Raw genomic sequence first — 13,924 nt, forward strand, 5'->3', positions numbered from 1 at the left:
ACGTATATCTGATGAAGCAATGGGGGAATTAATCCCTTCATGCAGCGTCACGTCTTTCATTTAAAAACTTTCTCCTCCTCTATTTAAATGTTTAATGAGAGCATTTAATGACAGAAATTGGTTTTCTTGAGATGTCTGGAGGAAATAGGATTCTCCTCTTAACCCAAAGGACTAGAACTGCTTACTGTGGAGGTGTGATTTTAAAGAGACCCAGAGCTGCTAAAGGAGGAAGGGTGCACATTAACATGAAAATTCTTCGCGAAAGGACCCTACAGAAGTCATGAAGAACTCTGCACGGATGACTCGGTGACACTATGAACAGCTAGCTGATGCACATAATATCAGACACACCAAGATTCCATGAGGCCCATCGTGGTTACCTATGTAGCCCAGTATAAGATCTGATTAAGGGATCTGAATCATCTTCTTATGGTCCTTGATTTCTAGGACCTAAACATTAGGAGGAAAGTTAGAAATGATTTCCTTGGTCTTTGGGGGCTGGTATCAAACCAGTCACTCATAGATAAGAGCACAATGTTCACCGTTATCCCTGAAACCTTCATTTGTATTTCAGAGCACACAAGAGATGTCTGTCCCTGCCTTCTGCACTAGTCAATCCCAAAAGGACTATGCTAGTTTTTATGGGTTAGGTTTCATGACAGTCTGGAAACTCTTCCGCCTACAGAGTTAGGTAACTTGGACACTTTGGATATAAGGTAATCAACCACTTGGCTAGACTCAAAGGTTAGCTAACTACACGAGTTCCCTACAGGAATGAGAAGTGAACGAGTGATCACTACAGGGAAAAAATAGCATATGGTGTTAACTTGTTCTATGCCCCCAAAACCAGGGTTGACTTTCATCTAGAAAACAACACAAACATCTGGGCAACTTCAAGCCCCTGGCAGGCTGAGAACTTCTTACTGCTTTGGCCCTCTAAAATGAAGACTTCTTGGGAATCAAAATGGGCTAAAGCTGAGCACAATTAAAAAGGAAAGCTCATCCTCCCACTCTGCACAGGGAGCAAGAGGAAGGGGAACTCCCCTAAATGACTGGATCACTGGGATCACCCAAGCAGCCCCATAGACAACGATGTCTACAGCCGGGGGTCATCTCTCTGCTTTCTCTCATCCCAAGCCCCTCTCGGGTAGCATCCAACCGAAGCCCACACGGATGAACGCCTGTCCACTTCCCCGGCCCCAGAAAAGATCCGGGCCGCTCCCGTGCTGACTCCGCCTCGGCCCCGCGGCCCCTCGGCTCACCCCAGGCAGCGAGACAGTCGATTTGCAGAGGCAGCTTTTCTAGGATCGGCACTGGCTCGAAAGCGTCGTGCATGGCGGCAAGGGGAGAGTCGCCACCGCCGTCTCGCCCACAGTGTTCCGGGCCGTGTTGGGGTCCGGAACGAGGCTAGGCTAAGAGTAGACCGGGATCCGGCCAGGATGCCCCCCAGCTACAGGCCTTTCAACAACACAGCCATCGTCAACCCCGGACTTCCTGCTGGTTAGGCCCGCCCCTTCCGCAGCCGAAGTCCCGCCCCTTCCTCCCGGTGCACTCTCAAGGAATTGACTTGTTGAGTTGCCATTGTCACTCTGGACCCAGAGCCACTCTGTCCCGAGTAGCCATGGGCTTACCATAGAAGGAACAAACTGTTCATCTTAGAACTGTTTTAGGCAATGGGTGTGATGGTTAAAAACTCGGCCTTTGGTGTCAGACCTCAGACGGAGATCTACCATTTAGGAAATTAGCTGTGATTTAGAAAATTTAGTATTTCGATGCCATACTTTCCTGATCTGCAAAATGGTTTGTGTAAATACCTGTGATCCAGTATCGTGAGCGCTTAGCAACACCTGACACACACTAAGCTCTCAATAAATGGTAGCTTTCGTATTACCATTATATCCCAATTAGTACAAGCACCTTACCTTTATGCTTTCATGGTTGTTCTAGACCAGCAACAACAGCAGTAGCAGCAGCACCTGTGAACTTGTTAGAAATGCAAAGTTTCAGGCCCATTCCAGTTCTCCTGAATCTGAAACTCTGGAAGGAACAGTAATCTATGTTTTAATAAACCCCAAGGTGAGTCCATGCATTTAAAAGCTTGAGAACCACCATCTCAGGGTTGTTCAGTGGTAGCACTACCCACCTTTAGGACAGGATAATTTCTTGTTGGGGGAGGGGGCATGTTCTGTGCAATGTAAGGTGTTTAACAGTATCCTTAACCTCCACCCACCAGATGCCAGTATCTTCCCTACAGAGGTATAAAAATGTCTCTTTGCTGTATGTCCTCTGGAAGGCAAAATCACCCTGAGAACCATTTGAGGCCAATGCTTTTCAAATTTAATGTGCATACAAATCACCTAGAGACAGTGTTAAAATGCCTCTTTTGATTCAGTAGGACCAGAGTAAGACCCTCAATTGAGCATCAAAAATCTCCCAGATGTTGCTTGTCCCTGGATCACATTTTGAGTAGCAAGAGTTTAGGCAACAGATGATTCACTAACTCTTGGAAGTGAGTGATATAAGCCTCCTTTTAATTTGATGATCACATTCCTACCAATTCAACTTTCCCAAGTTGTGTCTTACATCCTAATATTCCTTTTAGGAAGGTGTCATGGCTCTTCCTCCTACAGGACCCTGGACCTGTACTGTCTGAGGTTACCTTAGTATTCCCCTTGAAGACTTAAAAAACAACGAAACTTAGTTTGAGCTGCAAGAATGATCTATATCTGGTAATTTCCCCCTAGGAAAACATCAGATAGGTCAAAAAATTAAGCATTTGGGTTTAAAGCAAAAATGTAAAAGAAAAAGGGTAAGTCTGACATGAAGCCAAAAAAACTGGTCCTGGTCATTTTATTTTTACACAGTATCAATTTCTTCATATGTAAACTAGGAATACTTGTCCCATCTTAACAAATGCTGTTCTGATAATCAAGTGAAAGTACACTTTCAAGTAGTCATAAACACAAAAATTGCTAAACAAATCCTGTGTTACAGCTGATTTTCACCATAGAAGCTGATCACCTTCTTAAAAATTTAGAATTACCAGCTGTTGTGCTGGAAGAAGGTCTAGTACCTTTTTGTTCAGGCCCCAAACCCTAAGGTTTATATTGTTTTACAGATTAGTGTAAAGCTATAAATTTCTTCTGAACCTGTCCTAAGAAATGACACACTATATCCACTCCCAGTAATACAGAAAGCTGTAAGCAGAATTATCAGGGCCCAAGCTATAGAATTTGTACTATACACTCCTGCTTAACACAAGGGTTTTTTTTTTTTTTTCCCTAGTCTCAAGTCAACATCAAACCAGCCTAAAAAAATAATTTGACCAACTATCTTGCTGCATTACAACTATTATTCATCTGCTAAGTTTTAATATGCAATAGCAGCATGCAACAATACCACCAGCCTTTGGCTAATGAATTAGCATGAGAATATAGTCAGTTCTTCAGACTGCAGTTCCTCAGAGATACTTCCCAGGAAACTTTTTTTAAAATCACCATAGCAAAGAGTTATAGAGAAACTACCTAAGGGTTAACACTTTCACTGCAGTATGAGTTAATGAAGATTGTGGTCATGTGGTCATTGGTTTTAACAGAAAATAAGATAATCTAGAATAAAAGCCATGGAAGGAAATGTTTCATGAGTTTGAGAGAAAGGGTCTTCAGAAAAAGTTTGACAAAAATGAGAAAAATACATTAATTTTGTTAAATTTTTTTATATTAAAAAGTGGCATGAACTTTTTATGTAGAACAAAAATCTTGGGAAGGCAAAATTGGATAAAACCATTAAAACAGAAATAGAGTGCTTCAAATGAATCCCATCACCTTGTGATGTCCCTTATAAACAGGCTCTAAACCAATACCAGATACCAGAACAGTCCATCCTAAAGAATGAGCAGCAGTCCAGGGCCTCCACATTACTTCATGCAATAACTGTTTAAATTAAGCCAGCAGGACCTGTTTCCTTTGTATAAGCTACCACTTCTGAAGCATTACAGTTCCTCTAGCATGGTACTCAATCACAGCACTTGGAGCACCTCTCTGCATAAAGGCAAGCAAAACATTGCCTAGGACCCTGCAATGCCACCCTTGGAGGCTTACAAAACAGTAGTTAAAAGTTTCGGAGTGTGCACCACATTGCCAGCAATGGGATGTGTCACAATAGCAGATGTCAAAAGAGTTTAGCTAATATTTCTCTTTAAAGTACATCTGAAATAGAAAAATCTTTAATATACACCATTTGTAAACAAAATTGCACTTGATTTTGCTTTTTTAAATGATCTGAATCATACTGTAACAGTTTCTTTTTTCTTTCTTTTGATCACTCACAGAATTATGGCTCCTTAACTCAGAAGGGCCCTTTTTTCTCAAAACAACGTCTGCGAGATGTAACCTTGACTTCCCAGGAAAATTAAAGGTAGTTAACAATTTCCCCCATCACCTATGTAACTCCCTAAATAAATAAAAATTACAGGCAGTTGCTCCTGGAGATTACATATTATGGTGTTGATGACAGTCCTTTAGAAGACGTTAAACTTTTTAGTTTGTCAGATTAAAAAAATGAAACATTACAGAAAGTTCAGGAACAACACATTTAAGTTGCATGAACATCCAGTCAGAGTCTGGGAGGAAAGGGGGCATCAGTGTTGTAAATATGAAGCTTGCAGATTTTTCTCATCTTATGAACTTGTTTTCAGTAAGATGTTCTCTTTGTTCTGACACCTCTTGCCAACTCCAATGCCCAAAGATCAAGGAACAGATCAGGATGTCATTGCTTCCTTTAATCCCATGGAGCCGTACAGAAGACTGACACAGATGCTGATCTCTTCCCTGATAGGAGCCATCTTTAACTGCAAATCTTCCCATTCCTTACTCCATTTTGGACCTTTCAAAGTGTGTGATCATTCGTTCCTAGGGACAAAAAAGGTTTAAGTATATTAGGTTAAACTGATCTATATTCCAAATATCTTCTATATAGACTATCCAAGCAAACATCTTCCACGAGTACTTGTTTATGTTAATTAAATGTTTAGAGAAATGGTTCCTAAACATTTATGAAGATTTTGAACCTACAGATGTCCAGACCTCACCCAAGAACAACTAAATCAAAAGCTCTAGGCTTCTGGACAGCAAATCAGCACTCAGAAGGAAATGTATAGAGTCAGTTAAGATGACTAAACAAATATTTACATAAGATTACGCTTTAATAAAAATGTGTACTTCCTCTAATTCAGGAATTTAACTTGAAGACCCAGTGAAGGATGAGGGCAAAGATGTGCACATAGTTAACACTTTGCACTTTAGAATGGTTAGCAGAGTAGATTTCTTAGGTGTTTTTTACTACAATTTTTAAAAATCATATAAAAAATAAAATTACATTTAATATAGTATTTACAGTATCCCATTTCAATTAAAATAATTAATGCACTACCATTAAATTGCCCTTCTTAGGCAATTTTATACCTTAGAGTTAATTTTCATTTTTCTTCTGCTTCATTTGCTAAGTACCTCTCACTGTTGTATCACAAACTGACAGAACTACAAATCCTTTTTGAATATAATCAATCACATCAGATAATCTATAGATGTTTCCCTTTTTCTTAAAAATATCCTTTCCGATGCTCTCTGTTCTCTACTCCATCCAAGCCTGTTGCCCAGCTGCCAACCTGAGAATTTCTTACATCATACTGGGAATTTTTCTTGTCTGTGTTGGACCCTTTATTTCCTAGATCCCAAGTCTTTTTCTTAGCTTCCTCATTTTTGTGGAGAACATTTTCTACTGCTTTCCTCAGAAACTGCATATAGGACATCAATTATTTTACTTCTTGTGTGGCTGGAAACATCTTTATTTTACCCTCATAATGATAGTTTAGTTGAGTACAAAATTCTAGGTTGAAAATAATTCAAAGGCTTTGTTCTGGCTTCCAAAGATGATGCTGAAGAGCCTTATGCCATTTTGATTCCTGGTCCATCATGTAAATTGTTTCTCCTGTAATTCATTTAAGTTCTTTTTCAGTTTTAAGTGAAAAAAAGGCCTTGGAGAAAGTGATGTCAGCAAGATGACAGAATAGGAAGTCCTGGACCCTCCTTCCCCCTGCAGACACACTGATTCAGTAACACATGGAAAAATTCCCTTTGTGAGAAATCCAGAAACCAGCTGAGGGTCTTCTGCACTATCGGAAAGCATGAAAACAGCTGTATCAAAGTCAGCAGAAAAATCTGAGGCACCCTCTTGCCATAATTCTTCCCTTCCCATGGACCCAGTACAGTACCACATGATAGGGTGGAAACCCTCAGCTCCCAGCTTCTTTTTGGAGAGGGAAGGAAATGACTGGAATGTACACCCAACATTCTGACTTTTCTGGAACCTGCACAAGAGACTGTTTTCTGTCATGCCTGAATCCGAGAGCTAACAACAAAGGGCCCAGGTTGGAAGTTGCTGAAATCAAAAGTGGAAGTTTGGACTAGCAAGTATGAACTCACTATAGCCCCTCCCCCAGCTCAGTGCAGAGTAAGCAGGTAGAATCCCCAACATCCCCAAATCCCAGCTTTTCCCTAGGGAGGAGAGTTGGACTGTGAAAATGTTCCAACTTTGTAAGAGGTTACCTGAGGGAATAGTTTCTGTAGGGAATGGTTTGAAGCACAGATGGGACCAGTATACTTTAGGTGCCTGGGGTCAGTATAAATAAAAAAGAGCTGGGCTATGCCACTGGCTCCAGGAGACCCATGATACAGCAGTTGAACACAAAAGGGAGCAAGAGATTATAAATTCCTGGGGAGGGAAAAACCCAGCAAATCCCTCTGATTGGGAATATATATGCAGAAGTCCAGAAAAGATATAATACAGAGTAGGTTAGAGAGGTCCTCAGAATCTCCATGCAGGATGATTGGTGAGGGTGTTCTCCTGTACAATGCCAGTCCATGAACACTGGAAAGGTAACTGTTTTTTTCTAATGCACTGAAACCAACACAAAGAATTAAGGAAAATGGAGAATCAGGGAAACATGGCCCAAACAAAGGAAGAAGATAAATCTCTGGAAACCAACCCCGATGAAACAGAGGTATAGGAATTATTTGAAAGAGAATGCAACATAACTATCATGAAGATTTCAACAAACTCAGGAGAACAATGCATGAACAAAGTAAGAATTTCAACAAAAATATACAAAACATTTTTAAAAATATGCCACCAAATTGGATAACCTAGAGCAAAATATATAGTTCCTAGAAGTATACAACCTACCAAGACTGAATCACCAAGAACAGAAAATCTGAGGGGGAAGGAGGGGGGAAGAAAAAACACAACCTGGTAAGACCTACAACAAGAAAGAAGATTCCATCAGTAATGAAAAACACCCCAACAAAAAAGCAGCCCAGGACCAGATGGCTTCTTTAGTTGAGTCCTACCAAGTATTTAAAGACAAAGTAACGCTAATCCTTCTTAAACTCTTTCAAAAAAATTCAAGAGGAAAAAATGTATTTGGAAGGATCTTCCAAACTTATTCTATGAGGCCAGCATTACCCTAATGCCAAAGCCAAAGACATGACAAGAAGAGAAAATGACAGGCCAATATCCCTGATGAGCACAGATGCAAAAATCTTCAACAAAACACTGGAAAACAGAATTCAACGGCACATTAAAAGAATCATACACTATGACCAAGTAGAACAAAATAGAAAGCCCAGAAATAAAACTACACATATATGGTCAACTGATCTTCAAAAAGAGAGACAACACTGCACAGTGGGGAAACTGATAGTTTCCTCAACAAATGGTGCTGGAAAAACTAGATATTCACATGAGAAAGAATGAAAGTAACTCATCTTCATGATACACAAAAATCAATTCAAAATAGATTAAAGACTTAGCCAAGTCAAAATAGATGAAAGAATTAGACATAAGATCTGTAAACCACAAAAATCCTAGAAGATAACCTAAGTTTCTTGAAATTGGTCTTGGCAGTGATTTCTTGGCTATGACACCAAAAGCACAAAACAACAAGAGCAAAACAGACCAATGGGACTACATCAAACTAAAAAGCTTCTGCAGAGCAAGGGAAGTACACAATAGAACGAAAGGCAACCTAAAGAATTGGAGAAAATATTTGCATACCACATACAGTCATGAATCACTTAATGACAGGGGTACATTCTAAGAACTGTGTCATTAGGCAATTTCATAGTTGTGTGAACTTCACACAATATACTTACACAAATCTAGATATTATATAGCCTACTACATACCTCGGCTATATGGTATAAACCTATTGCTCTAGGCTAAAAACCTATACAGCATGTTACTGTACTGAATACCAAAGGCAACTGGAATACAATGGTAAGTATTTGGGTACCTAAAGATATCCAAACATTGAAAAGGTACAATAAAAATACAGTATTATTTCATGGGACCACTGGCATATATGTGGTCTGCTGCTGACTGAAATGTGGCATAGGACTGTTTCTGATAAGGATTAATATCCAAAATATATAAGAAACCCCTACAATTCAATAGCAAAAAAAATCAACTAACCTGATTAAAAACTGGGACAGGGACTGGAAGAGACATTTCTCAAAAGAGGGCTTCCAAATGGCTGACAGATATATTAAAAAATGCTCATCATCACTAATCATCAGAGAAATACAAACCAAAACCACAAGGTGTCACCTCACACCTGTTAGGATGGCCATTATCAAAAAAGAAAAAATAATTGGCGAAGAAAGAAATTGGAACCCCTGTGCCTCGCTGGTGGAAATGTAAAATGGTGCAATCACTATGGAAAACAGTATGAAAGCTGCTCAAACAACTTAAAAAAAAACAACTACCATATAACCCAGTAATCCCACTTCTGCATATATACCTAAAAGAAATGAAGCAGGATCTCAAAGGGAAATGTGCACTCCCATGTTCACTGAAACATTATTCACAATAGCCAAGGTATAGAAATAACCCAAGCGTCCACTGACAGATAAATGGATGAAGATAACATGTTACATATATACAATGGAACACTTGTCAGCCTTAAAAAGGAAGGAAATTCTGACACGTGCTACAACTTAGATAAATCTTGAAGACATTATGCTAAGTGAAATAAGTAAGCCACAGGAGGACAAATACTGCATGATTCCACTTCTATGAGTTATCTAAAATAGAACTCAAAGGCAGAAAGTAGAATGGTGGATGCCAGGGGCTGAGGGAGGGAGAAAGGAAGAGTTGCTATTCAACAGGCATAAAATTTCAGTTAAACGAGATGAAAATGTTCTAGAGATCTGCTGTACAACATTGTGCTTATACGTAAAAATACTGTAATGTACACTGAAGGAATTGTTAAGAGGGTAGATATCATTATGTTTTCTTGCCACAAAAAGCCTTATGTATACTTGCAAACTCTTGCACAGTGTTTTCACAGAGGAAAATATGAACAGATGGCTGAACTCAGTGCCACCAAATTACTATAGCAAACTTGCATTCCCATGAAGGGCACAATCAGGTTTCACTTAATCAGCCTTCTCTGCTTATAGCAGCTCATGGAGAGCTGAAGTCAAAGGGAAGCCCTAAAGGCAAATAATTAGCAGAGGAAGACCTCAAGAGGGAGATGTGGGAACAGCAGAATATACCGCAGAAAGCAAAGTGTTTGGCAGATAGCTTCAAATCTGAATAGTAGAGTTCTCAATTATTTCAATGCATAGAACAGCTAAGGAATTTGATACTGTACATGCTGTGTCAAATATCACGTCAATGAGAAATGAATAAATCATTTTTAGCAGCCAATTCAACACAATGAATCAGAATCAGACAAGATGCTTCCAAAAGTCTTCCTGGAAAAAAAAAACAAAAACAAACGAACAAAAACTCTATAATGACCTAATATTCAGAACATGTCCAGAACTAGTTTCCATGAACTCAGGCCACAATTCTCTCTCTCTTTTTTTTTTCTTTGAGATGGGGTCTCACTCTTTTGTCCAGGTTGGAGTGGCATGATCTCAGCTCACTGCAACCTCTGCCTCCAGGGCTCAAGCGATCCTCCCACTTCACCTCCCAAGTAGCTGAGACTACAGGTGTATGCCACCATCTCTGGCTAATTTTTGTATGTTTTGTAGAGATGGGGTTTCACCATGTTGCCCAGGCTGGTGTCAAGCTCCTGACCTAAAGTGATCCTCCTGCCTTGGCCTTCCAAAGTGCTGGGATTACAGGCATGAGCCACTATACCTGGCCCACAATCCTAACATAAGACTTCATGTGAAGTCTTCTAGATTAACTGTATGGAGGCAAAGTAAAAGATTAAAAACATAAATATTAGAGGTACTAATTATAATCCTTACTATCTGAAGGAGGTAGTGACATAAATATTATTAAATAGTAGGTAACAATTTAGATTTTGTTTTGGTCTACTATATTCCTTTCTCAATATTTTTCCTTATTATTTTTGCAAATATTAGATTAGGGTTAAATTTGCATTTCTTACAGACAAAAGAACTAGACGGTGGAGAGTACTGTACTTACTATCCAATTTAAAAACACTCTCAGGTCTGACCGTGCAACTTTGAAAAGTGAAACATGCATAGACAGATGCAAAGAAAGGAAAGATTCTTGAATGTTTGAACTCTATTAGTATTTCTATTCTTATCCATTTCAACTATATAAACTACAGTTTTCAGGCCACTACTGAGTCAAATAAAGAGAATCTCCATGAACAGACGATTCATGACTTTCTATTTAGTCACCATATACACAATTTATGCATGTGAATTGAGTACCAACCTCGTCTGAATCCAGAAGGGCTGGAAGTGCTCTGCAGAGAGAGAGAAATACTGAATTGAGCAATGTAAAATAAAGCCATAAATGGTTCATAAAAGACATTGGAATAATACAATTTAAAGCTTTTTTATAATTATCTAAGATTTGCATTTTATTAATGGCCCTTGTAGGGAAAATAGACAGCAAATACAATAAGCAACAGTTACAGAAATTGTACAGAAAAAAAAAACGTATTTTGCAACGCGACAGGACCAATGTTTCATTAAAATTATAGCCCTGGAAAGGAACTAAAAAATTTCAAAAGGAGTATCCCATTCATTTTAAGATCTACTACATAGCTAAATCTTTCTAAGCAGAAATGTCATCTGAATGAATAAACCCAATTAATTTTGTTTGCAGATTATTCCTATTCTTTTAATTATTTTTCAGTATCTTGTATTTTCATGAGCATAACTTGCTCATTTAAAATAACAACAAAGTAGTACTAACTTTGAAATAGGATTCTTGTGGTAATCATTCAAAAACTTACACATCTGTCACAGAAGAAGGAACATTCTCTTCTACCCACTTCAAATCATCTTCCTGCTGGGAACATACAAATACCACTCGTTACTAAAATGCACCACATAATACATCTCAAGTAAGGACATAAAGGTCTTAAATCTTGTCTTTCGTAATTCTGTAGCAGTACATTCACAAATGGGACTGCTGACAGAAAAGTCAAATATTTTAATTTTTAAAAACATTTTAAAAAATCCCTTTGACCAACATCTCCCCAGTTCTCCCACAGCCCCTGGTAACCACCACTCAATCCTCTGCTTCTAGGAATTCAACTTTTTTAGATCCGACGTAAGTGAGATCATGTGGTATTTGTCTTTCTGTGCCTGGCTTATTTTATTTCACATAATATCTTCCAGGCTTCTTCACACTGTTGTGAATGACAAGATTTCCTTCTCTTCTGAGTCTAAATAGTATTCCACTGTATATTGAAATACACCACCTTTTCCTTATCCATTCATCTACTGATGGACATGCAGGGTGATTCTGTATCTTGGCTACTGTGATTAATGCTGCAATGAACATGACAGTGCAAGTATCTCTTTGACATACTGATTTCATTTCATTTCGGTATATACCCAGTGATATGAATGCTGGATCATAAGGTAGTTCTATTTTTAATTTTGAGGAACCTCCATACTATTTTCCATAATGGCTATACTAACTCACATTCCTATCAACAGTGTGCAAGGGTTCCCTTTTTTCCATGTCCTTGCCAACACTTGTTATTTCTTCATTTTGATAAATGCCATTCAAACAGGTGTGAGGTGTTATCTCATTGTAGTTTTCATTTGCATTTCCCTGAGGATTAGTAATGACGAAAATTTTTTCATATACTTGTTGGCCATTTGTAGTCTTATATTAAGAAATGTATATTCAGGTTCACTGCCCATTTTTAAACTGGGCTATTCGTTTTCTTGCTACTAAGTTCCTTATATAAATTGGATATTAACCCCTTAACAGATGCAACGTTTGCAAATGTTTTCTCCCATTCTGTAGGTTGCCTTTTCACTTTGTTTCCTTTGCTGTGCAGAAGCTTTATAGTTTGATGTACTCTCACTTCTCTATTTTTGCTTTGTTCCCTGTGCTTTTGGGATCATATACAAAAAAAATCATTGCCAAGACCAATGTCATGAACTTGCCTTCTGTTTTCTTCTAGTAGTTCTACTGAGGGTTGGAAGATGGGGCAAAGAACGAAGACGAATGGAAAAGTCATACTTACTGCTTTGTTAACTTTACTATTTCCATTGGGTTCTTGTTTGGTACTTCTCATTTTCATTCCCTCTGTAGAAGAAAATAAATGTACACTGGTTAACTTTGTGAACAGACCGACAACGATGGCAAAATGGATTCACAACCTTTTTTTTCTTTTTTTAAATTAAAAGCCCCAAGGTTAGTTTAAGCTTTCTAATACTTGTGAAGTATACAACAGATGTTTCTCCATCTTTACATGTATGCTGGGAAGTTCAAAACAAAATTTTTAGCTCACTTCTAGCAAGTAAAATGGATACTTAATGTGCAATTACTTACTGAATTTACCATGGCTTCATCTTAAGATTCACACCCTTATTTTCTTTACCCTAACTTCATCCCATACCAAATAGAGGAACAACATAGTTACAAAATGATAAACAATGTATTTATAGAAAAAGAATATTTAAAGTACTAATAAGAGGTGAATTTTATGACTACCAAAGCTTTCTTTCAGCATAGGTTCCTTTTGTTCATCTTCCTCCTCTTCCTCAGACAATGGTGAAAAGGCAAACCTAACACAAGGAAAAAATTAGAAAACTTCAAAAGCTGCTATACCAGTTGCATTTTACAAAACTAATTATTGAAACTGCAATTATAGTAATTCATTAAATCAGTTTAATAATAAAATTTCTTCCCCTTCAGAAAGCTCTTAATTGCCTATAATAGCAAGGGAGAAGCAGGACAGTATCACATTTATGAGTGCAGGCTCAGCTGAATACTACCTGTGACATTACACTAGTTACTTAATCTCTCTGTACCCAGTTTCCTCATCTGTAAATAAGGGGATAGTAGAACACAACTAATAGAGGTGTAAAAGTCAGTCATTACTTTTAGAACAATACCGGTGTCATTTAGTAGGCAGTCAACAAATGTTCATTCATAAGGATATGTATCAAATAGAATAGGTAAATTCTCATCTAATTTAAAATCGCAGCCTTCAAATTGGGAGTTAAGAGAAGGCAGGCCTATTCCAGGTAATTTAAAATTTCAGCCTACAAGTGGGAAGCTCAGAAAATGAAGGTCTGATCTGGTGTATCTCAGATGCCTTTCCTTAACAACTTCCAAGAGATTCAGCAAAGCAGCTCCCAGACATGTAATTCCTAGAATGCTTTAGCTTTTATTTATTTATTCATTTGAGACGGAGTCTTGCTCTGTTGCCCAGGCTGGAGTGCAGTGACATGATCTCGGCTCACTGCAAGCTCCGCCTCCTGGGTTCACGTCATTCTCCTGCCTCAGCTTCCTGATTAGCTGGGACTACAGGTGCCTGCCACCACACCTGGCTAATTTTTTTGTATTTTTAGTAGAGACGGGGTTTCACCGTGTTAGCCAGGATGGTCTCGATCTCCTGACCTCATGA

General features: G+C 38.5%; 2 protein-coding genes across 5 annotated transcripts in view; both read right to left on the bottom strand.

The window, feature by feature from the left end:
- Nucleotides 1-1,497, bottom strand: part of VPS39 (VPS39 subunit of HOPS complex) — a 47,440-nt gene extending 45,943 nt beyond the window's left edge. The window contains exon 1 of one of the 2 annotated variants that reach the window (XM_038009873.2): nt 1,263-1,497. In XM_038009873.2, coding sequence (XP_037865801.1) covers nt 1,263-1,335 — 73 coding nt within the window. In that variant the 5' untranslated portion in view covers nt 1,336-1,497. The remainder of the gene's footprint in view (nt 1-1,262) is intronic. The other variant, XM_038009874.2, reaches the window with a different exon arrangement.
- Nucleotides 1,498-2,821: 1,324 nt separating this feature from the next.
- The window catches only part of TMEM87A (transmembrane protein 87A), a 63,263-nt gene continuing 52,160 nt past the window's right edge, over nt 2,822-13,924 (bottom strand). For all 3 annotated transcript variants that reach the window (XM_008016903.3, XM_073012080.1, XM_008016905.3), the window contains exons 16-20: nt 13,006-13,079; nt 12,536-12,597; nt 11,285-11,340; nt 10,759-10,789; nt 2,822-4,910 (exon numbers count right to left, since the gene is read on the bottom strand). In XM_008016903.3, the coding sequence (XP_008015094.1) occupies nt 4,869-4,910; nt 10,759-10,789; nt 11,285-11,340; nt 12,536-12,597; nt 13,006-13,079 (265 nt within the window). In that variant the 3' untranslated portion in view covers nt 2,822-4,868. The remainder of the gene's footprint in view (nt 4,911-10,758; nt 10,790-11,284; nt 11,341-12,535; nt 12,598-13,005; nt 13,080-13,924) is intronic.

Source organism: Chlorocebus sabaeus, chromosome 26, assembly GCF_047675955.1.
Source record: "Chlorocebus sabaeus isolate Y175 chromosome 26, mChlSab1.0.hap1, whole genome shotgun sequence".
Classification (NCBI taxonomy): Eukaryota; Metazoa; Chordata; class Mammalia; order Primates; family Cercopithecidae; genus Chlorocebus; species Chlorocebus sabaeus.